The sequence below is a fragment of the Budorcas taxicolor genome, chromosome 7, assembly GCF_023091745.1.
Source record: "Budorcas taxicolor isolate Tak-1 chromosome 7, Takin1.1, whole genome shotgun sequence".
Lineage (NCBI taxonomy): Eukaryota > Metazoa > Chordata > Mammalia > Artiodactyla > Bovidae > Budorcas > Budorcas taxicolor.
This window is the reverse complement of record NC_068916.1, coordinates 9733362-9755256: the sequence shown is the minus strand read 5'-3', so window position 1 is coordinate 9755256 and position 21895 is coordinate 9733362. Positions and strand designations below refer to the sequence as shown.

Here is a 21895-nt window from a genome sequence, read left to right as displayed (position 1 = left end):
CTGGCTGCTGGCCTTCCAGACCCTGGCCCGACCCACACTTCCCAAAGGTGCAGCTAGCCTACCACCACTCACGCCAGCTGAAATCCTGGCTTATACTCAACTTTCAAGGCCCCTTCAATCTCTCAAAATACCCCCTCACAGGGTTCACCGAGGATTAGGAGACCAGGACAGGAGGGGACTCCCTAACAAGGGACTGCTGGGAGTGTGCCCCCTCAGCTACTTTTCTGGCAGCAGGGAGAAGACCTAAAGTGGGCACAACAACCAGAGACAAAGCAAGACAAGGAAAAGGCCCCAGGGGCCCTCCCAGCACCTCAGTGTGCAGAGTGAGGCTGGGTGTCACCGCGTGACACCCTGAACAGAGGGGAGGGGGTGCCAAGGACCCCAAGTCAGTCTGGGCTGGAATGAAGGCTGTGTGCAAAACACTGACTCAGATTCTAAATCCTACCGGTCCTGAGACAAAACCATGAGCCAAGACAAGGCACCGATAACACCAAAGAGCCACTTGGAAGACTTGCAGAGCGGATCACAAGGAGCTAGAGAAGACAGCAGGCAGGCGCAGTGCCAATCTAATGCTTCCCTCCTAGCCATGCCCCCCACCCCAGAGACCCCAAAGAGGTGAGGGAGGGGGGTGCCTCAGGACCCCAAGGGCCATCTGCCAGAGAGGTCAAGAAAGGCGCCCCACAGCCTAGGGTCGAGTTTGATGTCACCACCCTCCAGAGGCTTCTATGTCGAGGACACAGACTTCATAATCAGAAATTTAAACAGCCTGCAGAGTGAGAGGGCCAGGATTGGAAGGCCAAGTTAACTAAAGATGCTAATGTGCTAATGGGGCTTGGCTAATAGGGGTGCAAGGGCAGCGCTGGACCCCACCTGCCAGCCCTCTTCTTTACCCGGGACTGGGAACACCCCAGCCCCACCCCAGAGGGCCAAAGGGCACCTTGAGGTTTCCTCTTCTTCCGCAAACAGGAGGTGACGTAGCGCTCCAGTTCACGCAGGGTGGATGGCTTCAGGGTCTCAAAGTCGATCTCGATCTCGTCGGGGTTGGAGTTCTTGAGGGAGGGCTCCCGTGACTGAATGATGTGCACCACACGGCCCAGCTTCTCGCCAGGCAGTTTGTTGATATCCAGGCTCAGCTGCCGCTTTTCCTCATATGACATGGGCTTGCACTTGTCCTCTTCCTCCGACTCATAGGCGGGAGGGGGCTTGCTCTTTAAGGGTGCTGGCTCCTTCTTGCTACGAAGGGGTGATGCAGATACCATTAGGAATGGGTCCCTGCAGGAAAGGTGGGCACCCATCCCTTCATTTAGGGCTTGGGGAGGCTTCTACACCCTCTCCCAGTGGTCTTCACAGGGGACAGGGGACACTGGCAACACCCCTCTGTGAGTGCGGAGCTGTGGCTGAGACCAAGACCAGTGAGCTGGGGGTGTCTGGCTGCCCACCACGCCCTACCATCCTCCCCTCAGGGCCCGTCCCAGAGAAGGGGCATTTATCAGGCGGGGCGGCCACAGACCTCGTGCTGCTGTTACTGCTATTATTTTTCTTGGTCTTTTTGGGAGGAAGTTCCTTGGCTTTGCTTTTCTTATTCTCCTCCACTTCCTCTTTCTTTTTGTGCTTTTCTTTTTTCTTTTCCTTTTTGTCTTTCTCCTTTTTCTTTGGTTTGTTCTGCTGGGGCTGTGAAAGCGCTGCAAGCTGCTCGTGCACGGCTTTGAGCTGTGATGCAGACAAGCAAGACACACTCTTGTCATGACCTGTCATCTCACCAGATATCCGCGGGGCACAGGCCCACCCAGACCCTTGAACCCCCAGGGCAGACCAGTGTCCTCCTTGTCAGAGGAGCTGACACTCAAGCCTCATGACCATCCTTGGTCCCTAAAGTGGCTGGGCAAGTGTATAGACACGTCTGGGCTCTAAAGGCCAAACTGTAGGGAGGTGAGCATCCAAGAGGCCCCAGGAGACGGACAAACTGGCTCAACCACCTCCTTCGAGACACCAGAAAGTTCAGAAGCCTGACTTCTGCCCAGAGAATGGCCATGTCAGCCCACGTCCATACCCACAGGGAACATGTAAGCATGAACAACATTCACCTGACTAGGCACAAGGGGACCTGCTGGCACGCAAAGCCGAGGGCATCATGCGGACACCTCCCTCTAGCAGGGCTGCCCCGGGCCACGGACTGCAAAGGCCAGAGGCGGGGGCTAGGAGGAGACTGGGCTGCCTCTGTCCTCACCTGCTCCTGGAGCTCGGCCAGCCGCTGGGCTCGCTCCTCCTCGGAGTCGTCAGTGGAGCTGTCACTGTCTGAGGAGCTGTCGCTGCTGCTGTCGCTGGAGGAGGGCGGGGCAACGACCTTGGTGGGCGGCGGCACCACTGGGGAGGACACGGCCACGGCAGGCTCCTCAGGCTCATCTGGCATCTTGGCAAAGCGCATCTCGAACACATCCTGGAGGCAGGAGAGGGAGGGGAAGCCGTGCCCATGAGGGCTGCTGGGTGCCGGGGGGCGGCGCCTGGACTGCGGCCCACACCATGCCATTCCTGGCTGGGAGGGCTGACTCGACAGGAAGCAGAGAGGGCTGGGTCAGCGGTGACCCCCTTCCTGCCACTAAGCTGAGGCATGCGCAAGGGCTCCCAGTAGCTCTTCAAAACTCCTCTCTCAAATCTCACTTGGAGGTGAAAGGCACTCCCAACATGGCCTGATGCCCACTCCCTGAGAGACGTGGCCTAAGTAAGGACCCATCTCACAGTGGATGGCTGGCCCAATGAGGACATCAGGCTAGGGACCCCTGACAGCTGCAGACCTGGACAGGCTCACAGAGAAAGTGCTCTGAGGCTCCTGACAGCTTGGTGCTCAGTCGGCACCCCCCAGGGGAGCCTGCTGGACACTGGGCTGGGCACCAGAACACAACACTGAACAGAACAGGAGGCTCTCTTACGGTTCACATCCCCACAGGCAGCAGACACGGCCTGTAGGTTTAGAGTTCTAGAGGGCATGAAGGCCCCAGGGTGGGAGTGTGTGCCGCACAGAGCCACAACCTGCGTCTCCAGGACACAGCACAGAGCCACAACCTGCGTCTCCAGGACACAGCAGAAACACGAGAAAGTGCAGAGGCAGTGTGGGGCACTGCGGACCAGCCATGGGGAGGGCTGGCTTTGTGAGGCAGAGGCTACCTGAGCAGACGCCCTAGGGGGACTGAGCACCAGAGGCCACCCCAGGAGATCCCAAGACCTTCCGACTCTGAGACTCAGAAATCTGATGGAATTGCGTGGCTCACAGAACCCAGGGGGGCAGCAATCCTTCCTGGGCTCCAGGGGTTCAGCTGTGTGTTGCCTCGCCTGCTAGCTGGCCATTCCCTCTCTACCCAAGGGGCTTTGTCACCAGAAATCCAATGACGACTCAGAACTGATAGTGGTGGAAGGAACAGAGCTGGTTTCCCAGCAGGATGTTGAGACCTGTTTTAAGCCCCGTTTAATACAGCAACTCACTCAACAGAAGGGGGGACCTTTCTCAAGTGCAAACTGATGCTTGAGAGAACAGCAGGGCCCAGAAGGGCCACAGGGTTAAACTCCAAGACTGCTATTTCAAACTGGGGTGTATTTGACAGGGCGCAACCTAGGAGACTCTCTTGATGCCTCTAGAAACACATCTTCAGATCCCCCATGTCCAGAGACCTGGGAAAGCATGATCTGGGCAGCAGACTGGGGTACTGTTCCCTCCCCTCCAGATCACTGTCTGACCTCCTCCAAGGCAGTTTCTCCCCTCAAACAAGGTGCCTGCCTGAACTCTGCTGAGTGGGTTTCAGGTTAAGAAGGGCAATAGCTTTCTATATTTATTCAGAAATAAATCCTGGAGCATATCCAAGGGCAATGAAGAAGAAAAACAGGAGAGATGACCAGACACCATCATTGTTCAGACTGCCAGGCATAAGACCCTGTGGGCAAGCCCATCTCTGCCCACAGGGCCCTGAATGTGGGCAGGCTCAGGCCCACGACTGCCCCCCACAAACATCTAGGAGAACCGGGCCCACACTTGGAGAAGTGTGTTTAAGAAGGCGGTGGGGCAGCTGGACCCCAAGAGTTGCAAGCACTTGGTGCTGCTGGGAGGTGATCCTTTACCAAGCAGAAGCTACCTGTGTCACCAGTTTGTGAACCAGCCCCCCATACCAGCTGCCAGACAGCTCTACCTTACCACAAGGGCACCCCTGTTCTTGCCCCCACAGGCTATGGCTGCTGTGGAAATGAAGCCTCCTTCCACTCCCTGGCTGCTTCTGGCCCTTGACCTACCAAGGCCCCAAAACCAAACAGCAAGGAGCATGCGACAGAAGGCCAAATGGGCCGCCAGCCTCCTGGGCTGTGCCCAGCTGAACGATCCCTCAGCCCCTCGTCTGTTCCAGCCCTAGTGGGGACACCCCGGGAACACACTTGGGCCTGTGTGCCAGTGAGCTAAGGGCTGCTGCAGAAAACCTTCCCAAGTGACCGAGACAAACATGCACCTGCTCTGTGGTCAACAAGACTGATGTGCTCCTTGTCCTCAAGGGGGCAAACACAGATTGTTATAATGTGTCCTAAGTGCTAAGGCAGAAACAGCAAGAGCTGGCAAAGAGCTTGCGGGGGAACCTGAGACCTAAGAATGAGAAGAAAGTAACAAAGGCTGCAGACACACAGGATGGTACAAATGAGAGAAGATCAAAGTGGCGTGGGGTCAGGCAAGAGACAGTAAAATCCAGTGAGCCGCAGCCAGGGCAAGTGTCTCAGGAGGGGGGAGTGACAGGAAGGAGCAGTGACCAGCAGCACACACCAGGGGAGCAGGGCTCAGGCCTTCTGTGCTAGGACGGTAGTGCCTTGAGGTGAACCCATCTACTCTGCCTACCATGACATGACCTCCACCCCCTCCAAGGACCTGGGCCACAGTCGCAATTCTCAACATCAGAGAGAACCCTGGCTTCAGGGAGCAAATTACCTCCTCTCACTATAGTGTTGACCAGGGCCATCTACTCTGGGCTGTATCAGACTCATGGAGGAAGCTCCCCACCCTCTTTAGTGACAGAGATGCTCAGGTGCTGGGAGGCGGTGGTGTCTGAAGACTCTCAGACAAACCAGCCTTCAGCTGAGCACAGTTGGAGACCAAAGGGGAGGTGCTGTCCAGTCAGCCCGTCTTTGCCCCGCCTGGATACTGCTTTCAGGCTTAGCCATACCTGGGCATACCAGGCTCAGGGGCTGGGGGCATGCAAGTGGGAAGTAGAATTCAGGCCATGGAGGCCCACTTGGCCCCAGGTGCTGGAGACGCAGCCATGAGGGGACACTCAGATACACACACAACCAGACATATACTGGAGGTACATTGGGGCCCTGCGTATGTATGTTCCTTCCTCAGTTTAATGTTTTTCCCTTGCTGTAAAACAATTGTGTACCACCATGAATTTGCACTTTCTGCTAAAATAAAACTCTGGTAATGCACATAAGCACAAAACTTCCTAAATTACGCCTCCCTTCACAGCAGAACAGAGAGCAATGGACAGTACCAGCAGCAGCTCTGGGCCCAGTAGCTAGGCTAGCAAGTCACCTGCAGGGTCTCAAGGACACCCTGAACCCAAGGGTTCCTAGCTATCTTTGTGACCACAGCTGCCAGGAGGTGGGATGTGGGCTTTCTAAAGATCCAGCATTTGGAGGCTGGATGAAAAAATATAAAGTGGATCCTTTCCCATAAAACTTCCTGGGTAAACCCCAGCCCCTGGGCACAGCAGGTCTCAACTCTTCTTACTGACACAAACAAGGGCCAGAATATTTTTGCTCCTCTTCCCCAGTAGGCAATCTAGCCACCTAAACCATTGATCCTGGAAAACTTTGAAAGAAGAAAAACAAAGCTCTAAATGCTACAAAATACAGGAATTGCGTTCCAGAAATACCCACACGGGACCTGCCACGTCAACTCTGCTGAAGCAGACACCCCTACCCGCTTCCAGGCATTTTACTTTCAGTAGCATGGAGACCCATCCTGTGAGGGGCAAAACAAGCTGGGGGCAGAGGCAGCCCTGTGCTGAGTGGCACACTGGGCACTGCCCTCTGCCCCCCTCCTAAGTGGACCCTCCTCAAGGGTAAGGACCTTGTCCCATTCCAGCGTTGTATCTGGAACCAACATTTAGCACAGAGCTGCCGTGTGGCAAACACCTCGGTGTCCGTGCTATGAGTAAATCCCATGTTTGGGCATGCTCATGGCACTCCCAGAACAAAAAAAATGCTCTCTCTGTGTGTGTGTGGCTCTGAGGGCACCACTGCCACCTGGTGGTGATGTCTCAGAACTGCAGCACAGGCATGAAGCCTGAGCAGCTAGGATGGCAAATGTAAAAGTAAATAGCAGAAAAGGCAACCTTGTGAAGAAAGCAGATGACACAGCACCAAACTGAAGAGAGCGCCCCTTCCAAAAACAAAAAAACCTTAAATGAAATAAAATAATAAACAGTCACCAGAAATAAGAACCTTCAAATCTGAGTGCATGATTAATTAACAATAACCAGGTTCATCCTAGTAAGGTTTTCTTTTCTTTTTAAATACCTAGAGTTTCAGGACCACCAAAGGCTGACCCAGACAGGCCCAAGTGAAAGAACATCTTGGCTCCAAGACGATGACACAGGAGAGAACATGCTGGTGAGCCTGGGACAGGGTGTGAAGCCAGCAGAGCTGGGAGGCAGGTGGGCAGCAGAGCCGGAGCGGCCTCCGACAGACACCGACCCAAGGTCACCAGAGGCCCTGTGCAAGTCCTCGCTTCCTGAAGCATTCCACAGCTGACAGAGAAAGCCTGGGGCGAGGAAGCCCCACCCAGACCCCAGGGGAGAGCCTGTCACAGGATGTGTGATGTGGACCGTGTGACAACGGGTGGTCTAGCCTGCTCTGACCCTGAAAGCAGAAGTGCAACCTGGGGTCTTAGGGAGAAGAGGCTGGGAATTTTCATTACATGTGATTTCAAAAAATTATAATAATGAAAACAGGTAACAGTACTAAATGTTGACTTTATTCTCCATAACTTTTAACTCCTGATCTTCCTACTCAAAAGATATGTCTCTGCTGAAATTTGGGCATATGTTGTTCCTTGTTAAAAAAAGAAAAAAGAAAAGTGGAGCTAGTTCACATATTTATGTTGTAATCTGCCCCCTCGCCCCCACCCACGTGTGCACTCCACAGCACACACCATCTAGAATCAACCTGAAGGGGCCAGAATCCCACCCCATTAGGGCTCCAAGGCCACACGGAACGTCTAGAGGCAGCCACCCTGCAGCAGGAAGGCAAACACCACGGCTTTCAAGGCTCTAGTGAAGGCCCGCAGGTGAGCAGTCACTTCAGCTCACAGCTGGGACAAAGTGTCTACCTGGCCGGAGTGTCCCTCGCCGACTTGAGCCAGGTCTGTTTTGGAGAAGAGCTGGGCCATGCACAGGATGCGCACGCTTCCGGCCAAGGGGAATCGGATGCAGGGGGTTGGGGGGGGGGGGGGGCTTTCAGTGGAACACCCCAAACCCAAAATGCCCGAGACCAAAACCAACCGCCCTACCTTAATCAAAAAGGAAATAATCCCAATGTAAAATATATGTATTATTCTGACTTCAGTCCACTCTTCCAAAGCAACATGGCATTACACCAAAGCAAGCGACAAGTAAAGCCTGCTGAGGCCCCCCAGAGGCCTGGCCCGCCCAGGACCCCAGCCTGCTCTGCTGCAGGGTGCCACGCCCGGAGCTGCCCCGGAGCCTCACCTGGAGCTTGCGGGCCATGGCCACCACCTCATGGTCAGGAGGGTTGTATTTGTAGCAGTTAGAGAACATCAATCGGACATCGGCACCAAATTCCTGAGCATCACGGTACTCACGGGCCTCCAGTTTAGACTGAAAAGACAGGACGGGTCCTGGTTAGTCACGGCTGCCCCTGCTCCAAGAAGGGCTGTCTGCAGGAGCAAGTCAACCTCTTAATGGCTCGGAGTTTAACACAGACCTCTGGGCTGCAGTCCACGGGGTCGCAAAGAGTCGCACGCGACTGAGCGACTTCACTTTCACTTTCATGCACTGGAGAAGGAAATGGCAACCCACTCCAGTGTTCTTGCCTGGAGAATCCCAGGGACGGCAGAGCCTGGTGGGCTGCCATCTATGGGGTCGCACAGAGTCGCACAGAGTCGGACACAACTGAAGCGACTTAGCAGCAGCAGCAGTGGGGAGAAGCTATTTACCTCAGTCCTCAGCATCAGGTGGACACAGAGATACTTTAACAGCAAGTCTCAAGGCCAGGAAATGCCCTGCTAGCGTCTAACCCACTGTGCCTGGCAAGAGTACACAGGATCCATAGAGACAAAGCTTAAGCTACAACTGTAAAGAGAGGGCTGGGCCTAGTTCTGACCTGGCCTGTACTTGTCCTGTTGATGTCGGACAGGACACCAATCAAAAGCAACACAGCAATGTCCTCTGCTCTGCCCAAGTTTGGACAGGTTTACTCCACTCCCACATGGAAAAAATGCCAAAGGCTTAAAATAAACAAAACCAAAAATGCCAAGAAAATGCCAGCACTTGGGACTTCCCTGGTGGTCTAGTGGCTCAGATTCAGAGCTCCCAATGTAGGGGGCCCTGGTTCAACCCCTGGTCAAGGAACTGGCTCCTGCATGCTGCAACTAAAGATCCCATGTGCTACAACAAAGACCCAGCACAGCCAAAGAAAAAAAACACACACACACACACACGTTCAAAATATATATATAAACATATATATAAATATATATTAACATATATGTAAATATATATACAAACATATATATGTTTAAAAAATATATATATAAACATATATATGTTTTAAATGCCAGGACTCACATGCCTTTTAAGAGCTTGTCAAAGTCATCACTCTCCAAACCCTCCTGGAGCACCTGCCACGCGAGGGTGTCTATGGGCACTGGGCCTTGAGACCACAGAGGGCTAGCCTCAGATGGAGGAAGGGGCAGCTCTGCTGTCCATGACCAGCAGGGTCCCAGGATCTCAGGGGCTGCAGCCCTCCACAACCCCCAGCAGGGGGCGCTGGGCTGCTTTGGGTTGGTGAGGAGATTTAGACAGCTCCTGAGATTGGGCCCTCCTCCTGGACAAGCCTCAGAGGTGCTGGCCTTTCCTGTCCTACGGGGTCGGGGACACATCCACTCACCTTGATTGTGCTCATGTCCATGGGGTGCTTGATGATGTCACAGTAGTCATGCAGGCCCAGGGCCTCCACGTCCACGGGCTTGTAGAAGGGCCAGGCGTAGGCCGCATGCTTCTTGGCGAACATCTCCTTCAGGATGCCGCTGCAGCACTTGAGCTGCTCTGAGACCTTGCTGCTCTTATCTGGCGCCGGGTGCTGCTGAGAATCAGGCACGTCCTTCTTCGGGGGTTTAACAGGCCGGCTGCTCTCCCGCCGGGGGCCCAGCTTGGCAGTCTTGGGCTCCGGGGGCAGTGAGGGCGGCTCATGAATGGGGTCGATGGTGGTAGGGGTGGTGGTATCCGCTTTCCTCTTAACCCCCTTCTTTGTCTGCCAAGAGCACAGGCGCGACAGGCATAGTCAGAGGCAGCAGCTGGCACAGCAGGCCCTCATGGTCACTCCTGAAGCCAAGTCCTTTCTAGGGTCTCAATTCTCACAGGAACAGGGCCCAAAGGTGAAGGACTGAACACAGGGAGACCCTGTCCCACCACTCTGTTCTGCAGCTGGGACAGGACCCAGTGGCAGGAGAAAGCACATAACCGAGTGTGGGATCTGCTCACCAGAGGCCAAAGGGACTTCTGCAAGCGATTTCCTACAGGCCAGGGACCTCTCCCAGAGCCCACCCCTGTCACTGGCCACCCACAGAAGGCACACTCAGAGGCTACTTAGACAGCGTCTGCAAACACACAGTCTAAATTAGAACTGGGAAGGGGGCGGCAACCACCTGGGAGGCGTTACTCAATTATGGGATCTCTGGGTCAGCAGCTTTGGGGCTGTGCTGATTTAAACACAGCTTGATGTCCCCTCGAAATACCCACAAGTGCCCTGGGAGCCAGAAGCATTGGCAAGGATGAGTGACTGTCTTCTATAAGCCTCACTGCAACTGGGGGAGTGGGAAGGGAGTCCTTTTAGCTGACGGGGCGGAAGCTACAGAGTGACCAGGCTGGGCCACACATACACAGGACGCTCACCTTCACAGGCTGTGGGGTGGCTGCAATGATGGGCGGGTGGCTCTGCACGGGCTGGGGGGCTGGTGCAGGTGGGGGCAGCGGCTGGGGGGGCACTGGCGGGGGCGTCTGCAGTGGCTGGGCAGGTACCACTGTCATGACAGGGGTCTGGACGATGAGGTCTGGGGTGACGGCAGGGAAGGGGTGAGGTGTGGCCTGCACAGGTGGAGGATTCTGCTGAGGGGTCTGGGTCTGCGGAGGAGTCGACGCTTGCGTTGTGTTTGGTACCGTAGAGACGCCAGGTTTTGCTGTCCCTATTGATCATAAAAGGGACAAGTGGTTAGATGCCAGGCCTGCATGCTGGCTGACCTTGTGGGGACACTGCCACAGGTGGTGAGCACACAGTGGCATGGGCATGGCACACAGTCACCAGAACGATTTGTCCAAGAGATGGAACAGCCCAAACACCCTGGCCCTCAGACAAATCTGTCCACCTGTCCTAGTAGGCTCCAAGAGCAGCGGCTCACCACATTCCACACTTCCTGGGGTGTCCTGGCTCCAAGTCCTTACTCAGGCACAAAGACCCCTTCATGAGCATGAAGGCTTGAGCCAAAGGAACAGGAAACTCATGCTGAGACTTAGCACCAGGACAGTGATAGCAGAAAAATATTCCTTGGCACTTTCAGGCAGAGCTGTTCTCATTCCCAGAAACGCTGCCTTCTGAGTAAGCATTTCTGGCAGGAGGCCAGGATTCGCAGTCCATGCCAAGGTTTCTGGAAACTGGCAGCCCCCCGTCCCTCTGAATCACAGGGGCAGGATGGACAGCTGCTGCCCTTCAAGACTGGCTCACACTGCCTCCCTGCAGCAGTGTGGGTGAGCCAAAACACACAAGGTCCCACAGCTACCCAGGTGAATGAAGCCCAAATCCCTCCCAGGAAGAAGGCTGGGGCTCCTTGGTTCTGAGTATACTGGACACCCGTGGGCAGGTTCCACAGCTAAGAGGTGACCCTCAAGACCAGCTCTCCTTGGCTCCCCCTCAGCAATGCAGGGGAGATAGCCAACCCCCTTCACTCCCATGAAAATACCCCTTCCAAGCAAGACAGGAAGTCAGGTGAAAGCTTGCTCCTTAGAGAAGCAAACAACTCACAGCACAGGCCACCCTGAAAGCATCATCTTTCTACAACCTGGGTGCTGCAGATGGCAAGATGCAGAAGGCAGCTGTGAAAACTTCCTGGACAGAAACATTTCACAAGTAGGCTACTCCCTACCAACTGGCCTTCAGAATGGTACATCAGGCTGGGAGGCAGGGGTGGGGTGGGAGCTAAGACAGACAGAGTTTGACTTCAGAAGACTATCCAGTAGCAGGTGTGACTCTGACACAAGTGGATTAAGATAACTCAAGTGACAAACCTTAAGGCTCTAGGATTAGTTAAGACTAAGAATGCCCTTGATCAGATCAATTTTATCCAAAGTGAAAAAGACAATCTATGGCATTGGTGAGATGAAGAACTCAAATAATTTTGAAATACTTAAAAATAAAAAAGTTACACTTTCTTTTTAACTGAAGTCCATCGAGAAAGGCAAGGCCCAATGTTTTCTACTCTGGCAGAGGGTCGTATGACCCTCTGGGCTGGCTCCACCATATCCAAAACAGCAACAACACAGGTAGCATACAATATAGCCGTCTTCCTACCACTCTAGTCTCCCAATGAACTCGGAGAAGGCTGCCCAACTAGGGAGAGAGAAAGCCAATTTTCTTGCTGTTTCAATGTGAAGCTAAAAGTGCTAGGGCCACTGAAGGCACCCTACCTGCTTCTTTCCTCCCACGTCCTCTTCCTTTTGCCTGGACTATCACGATCTCAGTTTCTTCAGTGGGCAGTTCGTTGATTTTTTGCAAGAAGAGCTTCTCCAGAGCTTCTGCCATTAAGACTATGTCATCTCCAGGCTAAAAGAGGAGACACACACAGTGAGCGTTGGAAAGCCCTCCCCACCTTTCTAGACAGAACAAGAGCTCCCCATCCTAGGTCCCAGGCGTGGAGCATCGTATTCAGAGTCCTCCAATCTGAACTGCAAAAGGCCACAACACAGCTATACTACCTGGCACTGTGGAGGCTTCCTAGGCCTGCAAGTCTGCTGCCTCTCCAGCCTTTTACCTTCTGGCCTGAGAAACCATCCTAATGCCTGCAGTATCTATCAAGCACTGCCAGCCACAGACAGGGGTCCCTCCCTTGACGCGATGCGATTTCACCAGAATTACTTGGATTACACAGGATGCATGAGCAGAGCTCCAATAGCGTTCCCCAGGGTATTGCCAAAGCAGCTCACTGAGGCTTGGGGAAACACCCATTCCTCACTGCCTTACGGGTATCCCTCAACTCCCTCAGCTCCAAATGGAAAACTCTACCTGCACATATTTCCCTTAAACCTAGTGATGAGAACTGAGACTTTCAACAAATGATCTGGCTTCATGGCATAGCCAAGATGAATGGTTTGGCTACTGGGTTAAGACGTGATCCTTAGGCCTCCATTAAGACCCTGCAAGGGGACACTCGATTCTACGGCCACAGGCTGTTACTGATGGTCATGTTCACAGCTGCGGAGGCAGCAGCCCCGACACTGTACCCTCTCTCACATTTAGGCTTCTGTCTGAGCACATCTTTCTTTACAACTGGGCTTCCCTGGTGGCTCAGCTGGTAAAGAATCCGCCTGCAATGCGGAAGACCTCTTTTGTTTAATCCCTGGGTTGGGAAGATCCCCTGGAGAACTAAACGGCTACCCACGCCAGTATATTGGCCTGGACAATTTCATGGACTGTACAGTCCATGGGGTCGCAAAGAGTTGGACACGACTGAGCAGCTTTCACTTTCTTTACATTTTTCTCTACATTTTAGTAGGTTCCTTCCCGACAATTTGAGTCATCCTAACAAACTTTTTAGTGATTCACTACTGTTCTTTTCACATCTTCTCTACTAAACATGCTCAAGAACCAAAGTCCCGAGGGCATCAGAAGCACATGCTTCCAGCTAACGAGGATGGCTTAGAAACACAGCCAGAAGGCTACGGGCCTCAAAAGACACACACCCAGTTCACACACAAGGTCCCACTCACCTCTGCCGCCAGCAGTCTCCTCTGGCCAGACTGCACTCTACCTGCACCCACAACCCTGCCCACGGGTTCCAGACGTGCCCACCACCTCCACTACCTTCTGCCTCTCCACCAGCCCCCACATCTCACCTTGTTGTAGATGTAACAATTTGTAAACATAGTGTTGAAGTCCTGGATACATTCCTGAGCATTCCAGTAATAGTTGTTTTCCAAGCGCTTCTTTATTGTTCCCATATCCATAGGTGTTTTAATGATCTTATAGTAATCCTGGAGAGCAGAGAGCGCGAAAAGGGCAATGTCACCTCCGCAGCCAGGCAGCACTCACGGGTGGGGCGCGGATCTCACCCCACCTCACGCCACAGACACGCAGACCTAAGCTCTTCCACCGCATCAGTGAGCCATCTCATGGGTGGACTCCAAGATAAAGTGGTTCACAGAAGAGTTGCTAAAAGCTGAGTGGCAATTTAGAATAAGTAACAGGGAAAGTCACTCAACCTTTAAAAAAGTGGTTCTTATCTGGTAAATTAACCCACAGGAATTTCTGCTTTCTCTCCACCATGTGAAATTATCCACATCCGTAAAATATATTCAAGCCTCAACAACTGGACCCCTTGCTTCCTGTCACACTGAAGCACCATGGAGCAAACGCCTCTATCTTCAGCTCATCTCACTTCCATTCCTTTTACCTACATATCGTCTACAGTCTATCACTAAGGATCCAGTAGTGTCTGGATACAGCTCAACAACTAACCAGGTTAAGTGCCAGATGAGGAATCAAACGGAGAGTCCTCACTATTCTTAGTTTAAAAAAAACACAAACAAAAATTCAAAATTCCAGCAGACCCACTCCTCAAACCTCTGGATCTTATTCTACAAGGGCTGAACAGAAGACGTCAGACAGCAGGTATAGATGTGGCGAAAGCCCTCTCAATCAAACTCTCTTCTACCATCATACCTTTCCCCAAATCTAAACCTATTTTAAAAGCAAATGCTTATGATCAGACAGGGCCTGGGTTTCCAGGAGGAAGGACCACAGAGGGGCAGGCGAGAAGGTGCACCTGCACGCAGCTCACCGGCCCCACTGAGGGCCACTCTCTCTGAGGCTCCCACAGTCAGGCCCAGGTGAAGTACCAGAATCGCGTCACCTCCCGGGGCAGCCTGATGGCAGCGGGGCAAGTCCGTGCTTTGGCAAGCACTGAGGTCCTGCCCAGGAACAGAGGCGGGCAGTGCTGAAAAAGTGAGCCAAGGGTGTGAGGTTCTGACTTGCTCTAACACCCACAAGAGAGGAACAGAAGTCGCTGGCATACACCTGAGAGCTGGCACAGCTCCCACCCCTGACCCACATGGGGCTGCAGGCACAGGCACGCGTGCCCTGGCTAACAGGCCTCAAGAGGACACTGAACCGGACTCTCTACACTGTTTGCTCTGGCCACCTTTCCCAAGAGAACCAAGCCCAAATATACCTGCCCTGGGGGAAACCCAGATGTTATTCCATGGCCAAAGATCACGGGGTCACCACCTCAGACTGGTGTCAGGGGCTTCAACTGGCCATGGGGTGTCCAAAGTGGTATGAGGCCAACAAGACAGTAGCTGAGGACAGAGCAGGGAGGAGGTGGTGAGACAGTGACGGGTGAGGGTGAGGGCCGGGGGGACTGAAAGGGAGGCAGGGGCTTAAAGGGCAAGACGACTCATCTGCACACGTGTACAGAATGACAGAAGCAGGCATTCCAATAAGGCCAACAGGGACCAGAGGCCGAGACACAGGTAAAGATCTGGAAGGGATCAGAAAATAGAGAAAGAATAAACTCTTCCCTGAGATGGCCCTATTCCCATTTCCTGGCGCGGGGGCCGTCCCTGGAAACTGGGCTTCAGTATGACACTGTTCCTAGCCAAAGAGCCCTGCCCCAGCCCTCTGGGTTAGCCCCTAGCTTGGCCACCTCTGTGAAGACTCCAGATCAGTGTCGCCACCCCCCAGCCTCTTCTTCCTCCATTGGAGCTGCTGAGGGTGACACCAAGTCACACTGGGACCCCAGGGGAGCCTGGCCTCCACTTCAGAGAATGACCTCAAACTCCCAAACCCCTGAGCCTGCCAGCCCACGCACACCCTTGTCTGTCCCGCTGGCTGGCAGGCCGCCTTCTCAGGATCTCCGGTCTCCCGACCCCCTTTCTGCTCAGTCTTCACCCTTTTAGCTCTCCGTGCCTCTGCTCCCTCCGCATTCACCTGAACAAACCAACCCCTCCCTCCTCCACCTGGCCCTGCCACACTTTCCCTTCAAAGCCAAACTTCCTGAACCGGTGGCTTCACATCCTCACCTTCTTATCCACACCGCTGCAAATCTGGTTTCTACTTCTGTCCCACATCTTCCTAAGGTCACCAATGCCCTCCTAAAGGCCAACAAGAGAGTCAGGGTGGAATCCTCAGCTCTCTGACCTTCTTGAGGTCTCTGATATGGACACCTGAGGGGCTGCTCTCCGTTGGTGACCCTCCTAGCCTCCTGCTCCCTCCAGTGCTATAAAAGCTGTGGGCCCCCTTGGATTCCAACCGCAGTGCCTCCTCTCCCCATTCTTTGCATGTGCTCTAGAAAGGTCACCTCACCTGTGGGTCCTGCACAGCCCAGCCCTTAGTCTAGCTAGAAGCTGGTACTGCAAGCTCTCCCAAGAGCCTCCTTCCAGTGATGGGCTCACTGCCTCTCCTCCTGGTGTGGTCAGTGAGGAGAGCGACCTTTGGAGCCCAGATTCCATGAGGACCCTTCTTTTGTTCCCACTGGCTCTCCTCTGCCAGTTCATGACCTGAGCCTGCAGCACCCCCACCTGACTCTCCTCCTGGGTGCACGCGATGGGTATTCAATGGACAGACAGTACTGGACAGCTGTCAGAGACACAGCGACGGTCAAGCAAGGAAGGTCACACTGATAGGTCCCTCCTCCTCGAGACCAGGTGCCCAGCAGAGGCTGGGGTCCTGCACCAGTGTAGCCCTGACTCGCAGTCTCACGTCTGGGTCAGCTGCAACAGTCATCTAATTCCAACGCCCTTGTCCAGGTGTATGTGGGATTTGGCAAACAACAGAAGACAATTTAAAGACAATTAGTCCTTGATGCTTTGAAGAAAGGAAAAATTAACACGTTTATCCTGTTTCCTCCCCAAGGTTCAGTTAAAGGCAGAAGTTAAGTTTCCAGAGCCATTTGCTAGGAATGTGGGCAAACAGAAAGCTCACAAAGCAAAAAGGAGAGGAACAGGGGCACAAAAGAACAACCGCAGGTGCAGCATGGCCACAACACACCCCCTCCAATCCAGGCCACCCCCGTGCGCCTGGCTCCATTCCACCACCTTTCCCCGCCCACGCTCTGGGTGACAACGAGGATGCCACTACCAGAACAGGTACCGCAGCAAGCCAATTCTTCTCAGAATCTGACCAACCACGTCTGCTGAACCTACTGGGTCGGTCTGGCCGACCAAGTCTGAGGAGGGAGGGCCTGGACCACCAAATGACCCCACTTTAGGTCCCCCGAAGCAAGGGCAAGCTGCAAGCAACCCTCCACTTCTATTTCAATCTCGTCACACAGTATGTCCCAGAATCGTAGTATCAAAGAGACCAGTTACTATTTAATCCAGTCAGCACCTCTCTTCTCTTCCCCCACTTCCATTCATCAGGACTGCTGAAACCACTCACTCAAGGATAGTGGAGTTTGACTCCACCCTCCCATCAATCCATCCTCACAGGAGCCAACACAGGAGGAGACCTGGAGGACGGCAGCCCAGGACCCTGCCCAGGTTACTCACAGGGAGGTTTAGCTTGACGGCATCCACAGGCTGCTGGAAAGGCCACGCAAACTGGTGTTTCCATAGTGTCTTGAGCACCACTTTGAGCAGATATTGCAGTTGGTTGGTCTGCCTCTTGGGCTTGTTGGGGTTGGAAGTCTCCGGGGGAGGAGGGTTGGTGCTGGCTGTGTTGGCTTGCTGGGGTTGGGCCTGGGCCTGCGTTGTAGACATCTGGGTAGTTTCTAGTCCATCCCCCATTACTGGCAGATTTCTCAATCTCGTCCCAGGGCCGCTCTCCGCAGACATGCTACTGATCCCATCACATTCTTCACCGGGCAATCTACAAAGGAAAAGCCACTGTCAGAGATGAGCCAGTAGAGCAGAGCCATTCACTATGAGACAGCCCCAGGGCTGCGGCCTCCAAAGGCTGAGCACCTCTGATGAAGACCGACTGGCTCAGCTGGAGAGACACTCCAGGCACTGACTAAAAGCTCTGCTCCCCTCAAAGATTCATCATCCAGTAGGGAAGAGAGACCAGGAATCAACTTTGAGGGCGAGGCCATGGAGTCTAGAGTCAGCCAGGGGCTGAAAGGGGCTGTGGGAGCTAAGGAGTTCAGGGGAAGGTGGATACAATAAACAACAAACCAGGTTTTAACCTCTGAGTTTTTAGTGGACACTGTGAGAGAGGATGATTTGCAAGCCTCAAATTATCTCTTCATTAACATTCTTGTTTGTATTTGTGGCTCATGAAACATCTAGCCACGTCAGTAATTCCACTTGGTGAGTGGGGGCCAAGCAGGAAGGCCAGGCTGCCTGTTCCTTTTTTAGCCCACACAGTCCACTACTGAGTGCTCACATTTACGAAAAGTATTTTCTTGGTAACTGAAATAATGTAAGTTTGGAGATTAAAGAAATACCACATGGTAACTGCTGATAACATAAAAATGAATCCATACTTGACCTACTGGTTTTATTAACCAGCTTGTCAAAGTTTCTTTATAAAGGGATAGAGGGGCACTTCCTGTGATTCTTTGGGGGCTTGGGGTCGGGGACAGCCCATGTGACCTCCCTCCACCCCAATCAGTGCCTTATTAGCACTCTGTCCATGCACTGCCCCCAACAACCCCTGCTTCAAGCCATACTGTTTACATTCTTGCAACGGTGGTTTTGTGCACCTGTCCAGTTATTCTATAGGACAACCACAGGGCAGTGGGTTCATGTTTTTAATGTCAAACTGCCCCTCAGAAAACACACTAACCCACCCCTTACTCTTCACTCTTTTAATGAGAAAAAACGTCTGCTTAAGAGCGCACCGATCATTTGCACTCTTGTGCAGCACTTTTCTGACACTTTACTACTAGCAAGAAGGACAATCAAAAAGGGATGCAGGAGCTCCCTGCATGTAATGAGCAACTCCAGTAATAAACCCAGGAGTTCAGTGAGGGTAAGAAAACCTCCAGAGCTGAGGAAGTCAGGCAAGGGCTTAGGGAAAGAGGGACCACAGGACTCTGGCAGGCAGAGGGGACAAGAAGAAATGGGGCATACTGGCTGGCTCTGTCCCAGCTTTCTTTCTGGAAGACGCTCAGCACATACTAGGCATTCTGGTTCAGTCCAAGTGTAATTTAAAACAAGGTTTTCACAATGGTTTCCATGAATGCAGTTCTGGCAAAACGTTACTGTTGTTGTTCTGTCGCTAAGTCATGTCTCTTTGTGACCCCACAGACTACAGCAAGCCAGGCTCCTCTGTCCTCCAGTATCTCCCGAATTTGCTCAAATTCAAGTTCACTGAGTCGGTGATGCTATCTAACCATCTCATCCTCTGCTGTCTCCTTCTCATTTTGCCTTCACTCTTTCCCAGCATGAAGGTATTTTCCAATGAGTCAGCTTTTCACATCAGGTGGCCAAAGTACTGCAGCTTTAGCTTCAGCATAATCACCGAATTTTAAATGCACAAGGTGAGAACTCACTTGTAGTAGTGAAGTCCGTCATGGGGGGAGGGGGTGGAGAGCTGAACCTCTTGGTTGGAGGCCTGACAAAGCCGACATGGCCAGGGAGACCGCTTTCCTTCCAGGGTGCTCTGGCTGACTACAGGCCTACCTATCAAATGGCTAGAGAACCCAAGAAGAGAGCACTGCTCCAAAGAAAAGGCTGATGCGGGGGCAGGAACCCACGTGGGGAGCCCATGGCCATCGCATGGCAGACTGTGGATCCTAGGGATCTGAATCCTTGTTTAAGAGGAAGGATTGTTCTCTACCCCCTTTCACCATATAGATACAAAACTTAAGAGTGAAAGTGAAAGTGAAGTCGCTCAGTCATGTCTGACTCTTTGCGACCCCATGGACTGTAGCCCACCAGGCTCCTCTGTCCCTGGGATTCTCCAGGCAAGAATAGTGGAGTGGGTTGCCATTTCCTTCTCCGGGGGATCTTCCCGATCCAGGGATCAAACCCAGGTCTCCCACACTGCAGGCAGATGCTTTAACCTCTGAGCCACCAGGGAAGAGTGCCATTTGCCTATTCTGAGACGGGATACCAATCACTCAAAACAAACAAAGAAGCCCATCACTCTGAATAAGTGATTAATCATTTAACTCAAGGGAAAGGTCAATACTGTCCATGCTAGAGGACGGGTGTGTTACAGCAGTGCCAGTTAGGTGTCTGGAGGTGGTCATGCATCTATTCAATGATGTCCAGCTGCTCCCAATATGCTAGTAAGACTTTAAGGTTTATGCCCTCCAGGTAACTGCCAAGACCCAAGAAGGAAGGGACAGCTCCTACAGCAACCTCCAGTCCTCTACAAGGAGAACACCAACCCAGCTCTAACAACGCTGACAGGAAAAGGGGTTTTGCAGGTGCAAAGCTGATTCCTGGTGCCTCTGTTGCACATATGGTGCTGGAGATGGAGAAGGGCCACCCAGAGTTAAAACCAGACAGGTGTCCGGCATAAAAATGTGATGGAGCCTGATGGGCCAGCAGCCTGTGGAAAGCATCCTCCAAGCCGTGAGAGCAGTGTGCTAGGAGCTGAGGACCACGAAGGGGCATTTCCAGAAGCAACGTAATCTGATGGCGGGCCAGTGAACATTGCAACAGCACCACACACTCTCAGGAGCACAACTACTGAGATGCAATCGTTTCCAAAGGCAGACGTGACAGGACAGGTCTGCCTCAGACTCTGAGGATGCAAGGCACTTTCCTTTCTCCACCGAAGGGACTTCTGGCACAAGTACGGGCAGAGCTCAGGGCCACGTGCTCCTGAACACGTGTCATGCAATGCACTGTGGTGTGACAGTGGCAATGGAGGTGCTCCTAACGGGAGGGAGGAACATAAAGCACAGTGCGCTGGGAGCCTGCAAAGGATGGGGTGGACCCTGGAGCCTTAAGGTGAGTAAACACACCCCAGTGAAAGGAGGAAGGAGGCCACATACAGATTCAGGGAGGGGAAGCCTCCAAAGGCTAGGTGGGATAATGTGCGGAGTCATCTGAAAGAGTGCTCAGAGAACAGAGGCGGAGAGAACAAGGGCTTAGGCTGAATCACTCAACACTGAGTGTGACTCGGGAGGAAGGGAGGAATTTGGCTGAGAGCATGTCACTGCTGACCTCAGGTGAAGCAGGATGTGGAGGGCAGCCTAAGGGGGTGACAGAGGGAGGCGGCCCCCTGGAAGCTTCATCTGGCCGCGTGTGGAACCTTGCACACAAAAAGCATGCCTTCACTCCTGAAGTGAGTGACAAGGAAGAGAGAAGAAATTTCTCTAGTTCTCAGGTTTAGCTGATAAAAGAGTGGGACCTGAGTCTCACGGAAGCTAGGTCTTACAGCCACCCGCAGAGTAATAAGGCATGGCAAAGTTCAGGCAGGCGAGTTCACACAACTGCGTCCCTGACGGCAGCAGGCGAGTGCAGACTGCCTTTAGGTACTGCCGTTTAATTCCTTATTCCCCTCTTCATTTCTTTTTATTCTCACCCCAGCATTGATAAGAAAAGCTCCTGTTTGTACCAGTGTTAAAGGTTGTACTAAGAGGTGTCAGCAGACAATACTACTATTTTCTGGATGAAATTTAACAACACTGTTTTGCTCTCATGGTTTCTAATGTTACTGATTATCCATTTATTACTGTGACTCCTGATTTAGTTTCCTTTCAAAATAAAGGTACTATAAACAAAACAGTAAACTGATTAAAAAAAAAAAACAGTAAAGGATACAAGTATCAAGATAGGACATGACAAAGATAAAGTGGGAGTTGTAAGGGCAACCTGGTCTTGCCCTGTGATTCTCTTCAGAGGGGAGCCAGACGAGACCTACTGCAGGTTCCAGGTGGGGAAGCCAGTGAAAGTTGCTCAGTCGTGTCCGACTCTTCACAACCCAATGGACTATACAGTGCATGGAGTTCTCCAGGCCAGAATACTGGAGTATGTATATGTTCCCTTCTTCAGGGAATGTGCCCAACCCAGGGATCAAACTCAGGTCTCTGGCATTGCAGGTGGATTCTCTACCAGCTGAGCCACCAGGGAAGCTCAAAAACACTATAGTGGGCGGCCCATCCATTCTCCAGCGGATCTTCCCAATCCAGGAACTGAACTGGGGGTCTCCTGCATTGCAGGCAGATTCTTTACTAGCTGGGCTACTAGGGAAGCCCAGGGAAGTCAGCAGGCTAGGAAAATTTGCAGGAAACTGCTGGAAGATGGAGGGAGGATGGAGAGGCATCCCCAAAACGGTGGAGACTAGGCAGCGTTCCCTCGAAGCCCTCCACAGGTAAGTGAATGGAGGTAATCATTTACTGGGTAGAAATAGAAACTGGAGTTTGGGGCCAATACGGGGGAGACAGAAGGACAAATGACACAGGCAACACACCATCTGGCCAGGAGTCTTTAGTTTGGTGGCCACAAGCAAGATACACAGAGATATA

The 21895-nt window shown here is 52.9% G+C and overlaps 1 protein-coding gene across 1 annotated transcript in view; it reads right to left on the bottom strand.

Annotated features, from left to right (window-relative positions):
- The window catches only part of BRD4 (bromodomain containing 4), an 87823-nt gene that overhangs the window by 17511 nt on the left and 48417 nt on the right, over positions 1 to 21895 (bottom strand). The window contains exons 2-10 of the mRNA XM_052643754.1: positions 17019 to 17337; positions 13368 to 13505; positions 11943 to 12078; positions 10158 to 10447; positions 9154 to 9516; positions 7734 to 7862; positions 2228 to 2437; positions 1511 to 1710; positions 938 to 1233 (exon numbers count right to left, since the gene is read on the bottom strand). Coding sequence (XP_052499714.1) covers positions 938 to 1233; positions 1511 to 1710; positions 2228 to 2437; positions 7734 to 7862; positions 9154 to 9516; positions 10158 to 10447; positions 11943 to 12078; positions 13368 to 13505; positions 17019 to 17303 — 2047 coding nt within the window. The 5' untranslated portion in view covers positions 17304 to 17337. The remainder of the gene's footprint in view (positions 1 to 937; positions 1234 to 1510; positions 1711 to 2227; positions 2438 to 7733; positions 7863 to 9153; positions 9517 to 10157; positions 10448 to 11942; positions 12079 to 13367; positions 13506 to 17018; positions 17338 to 21895) is intronic.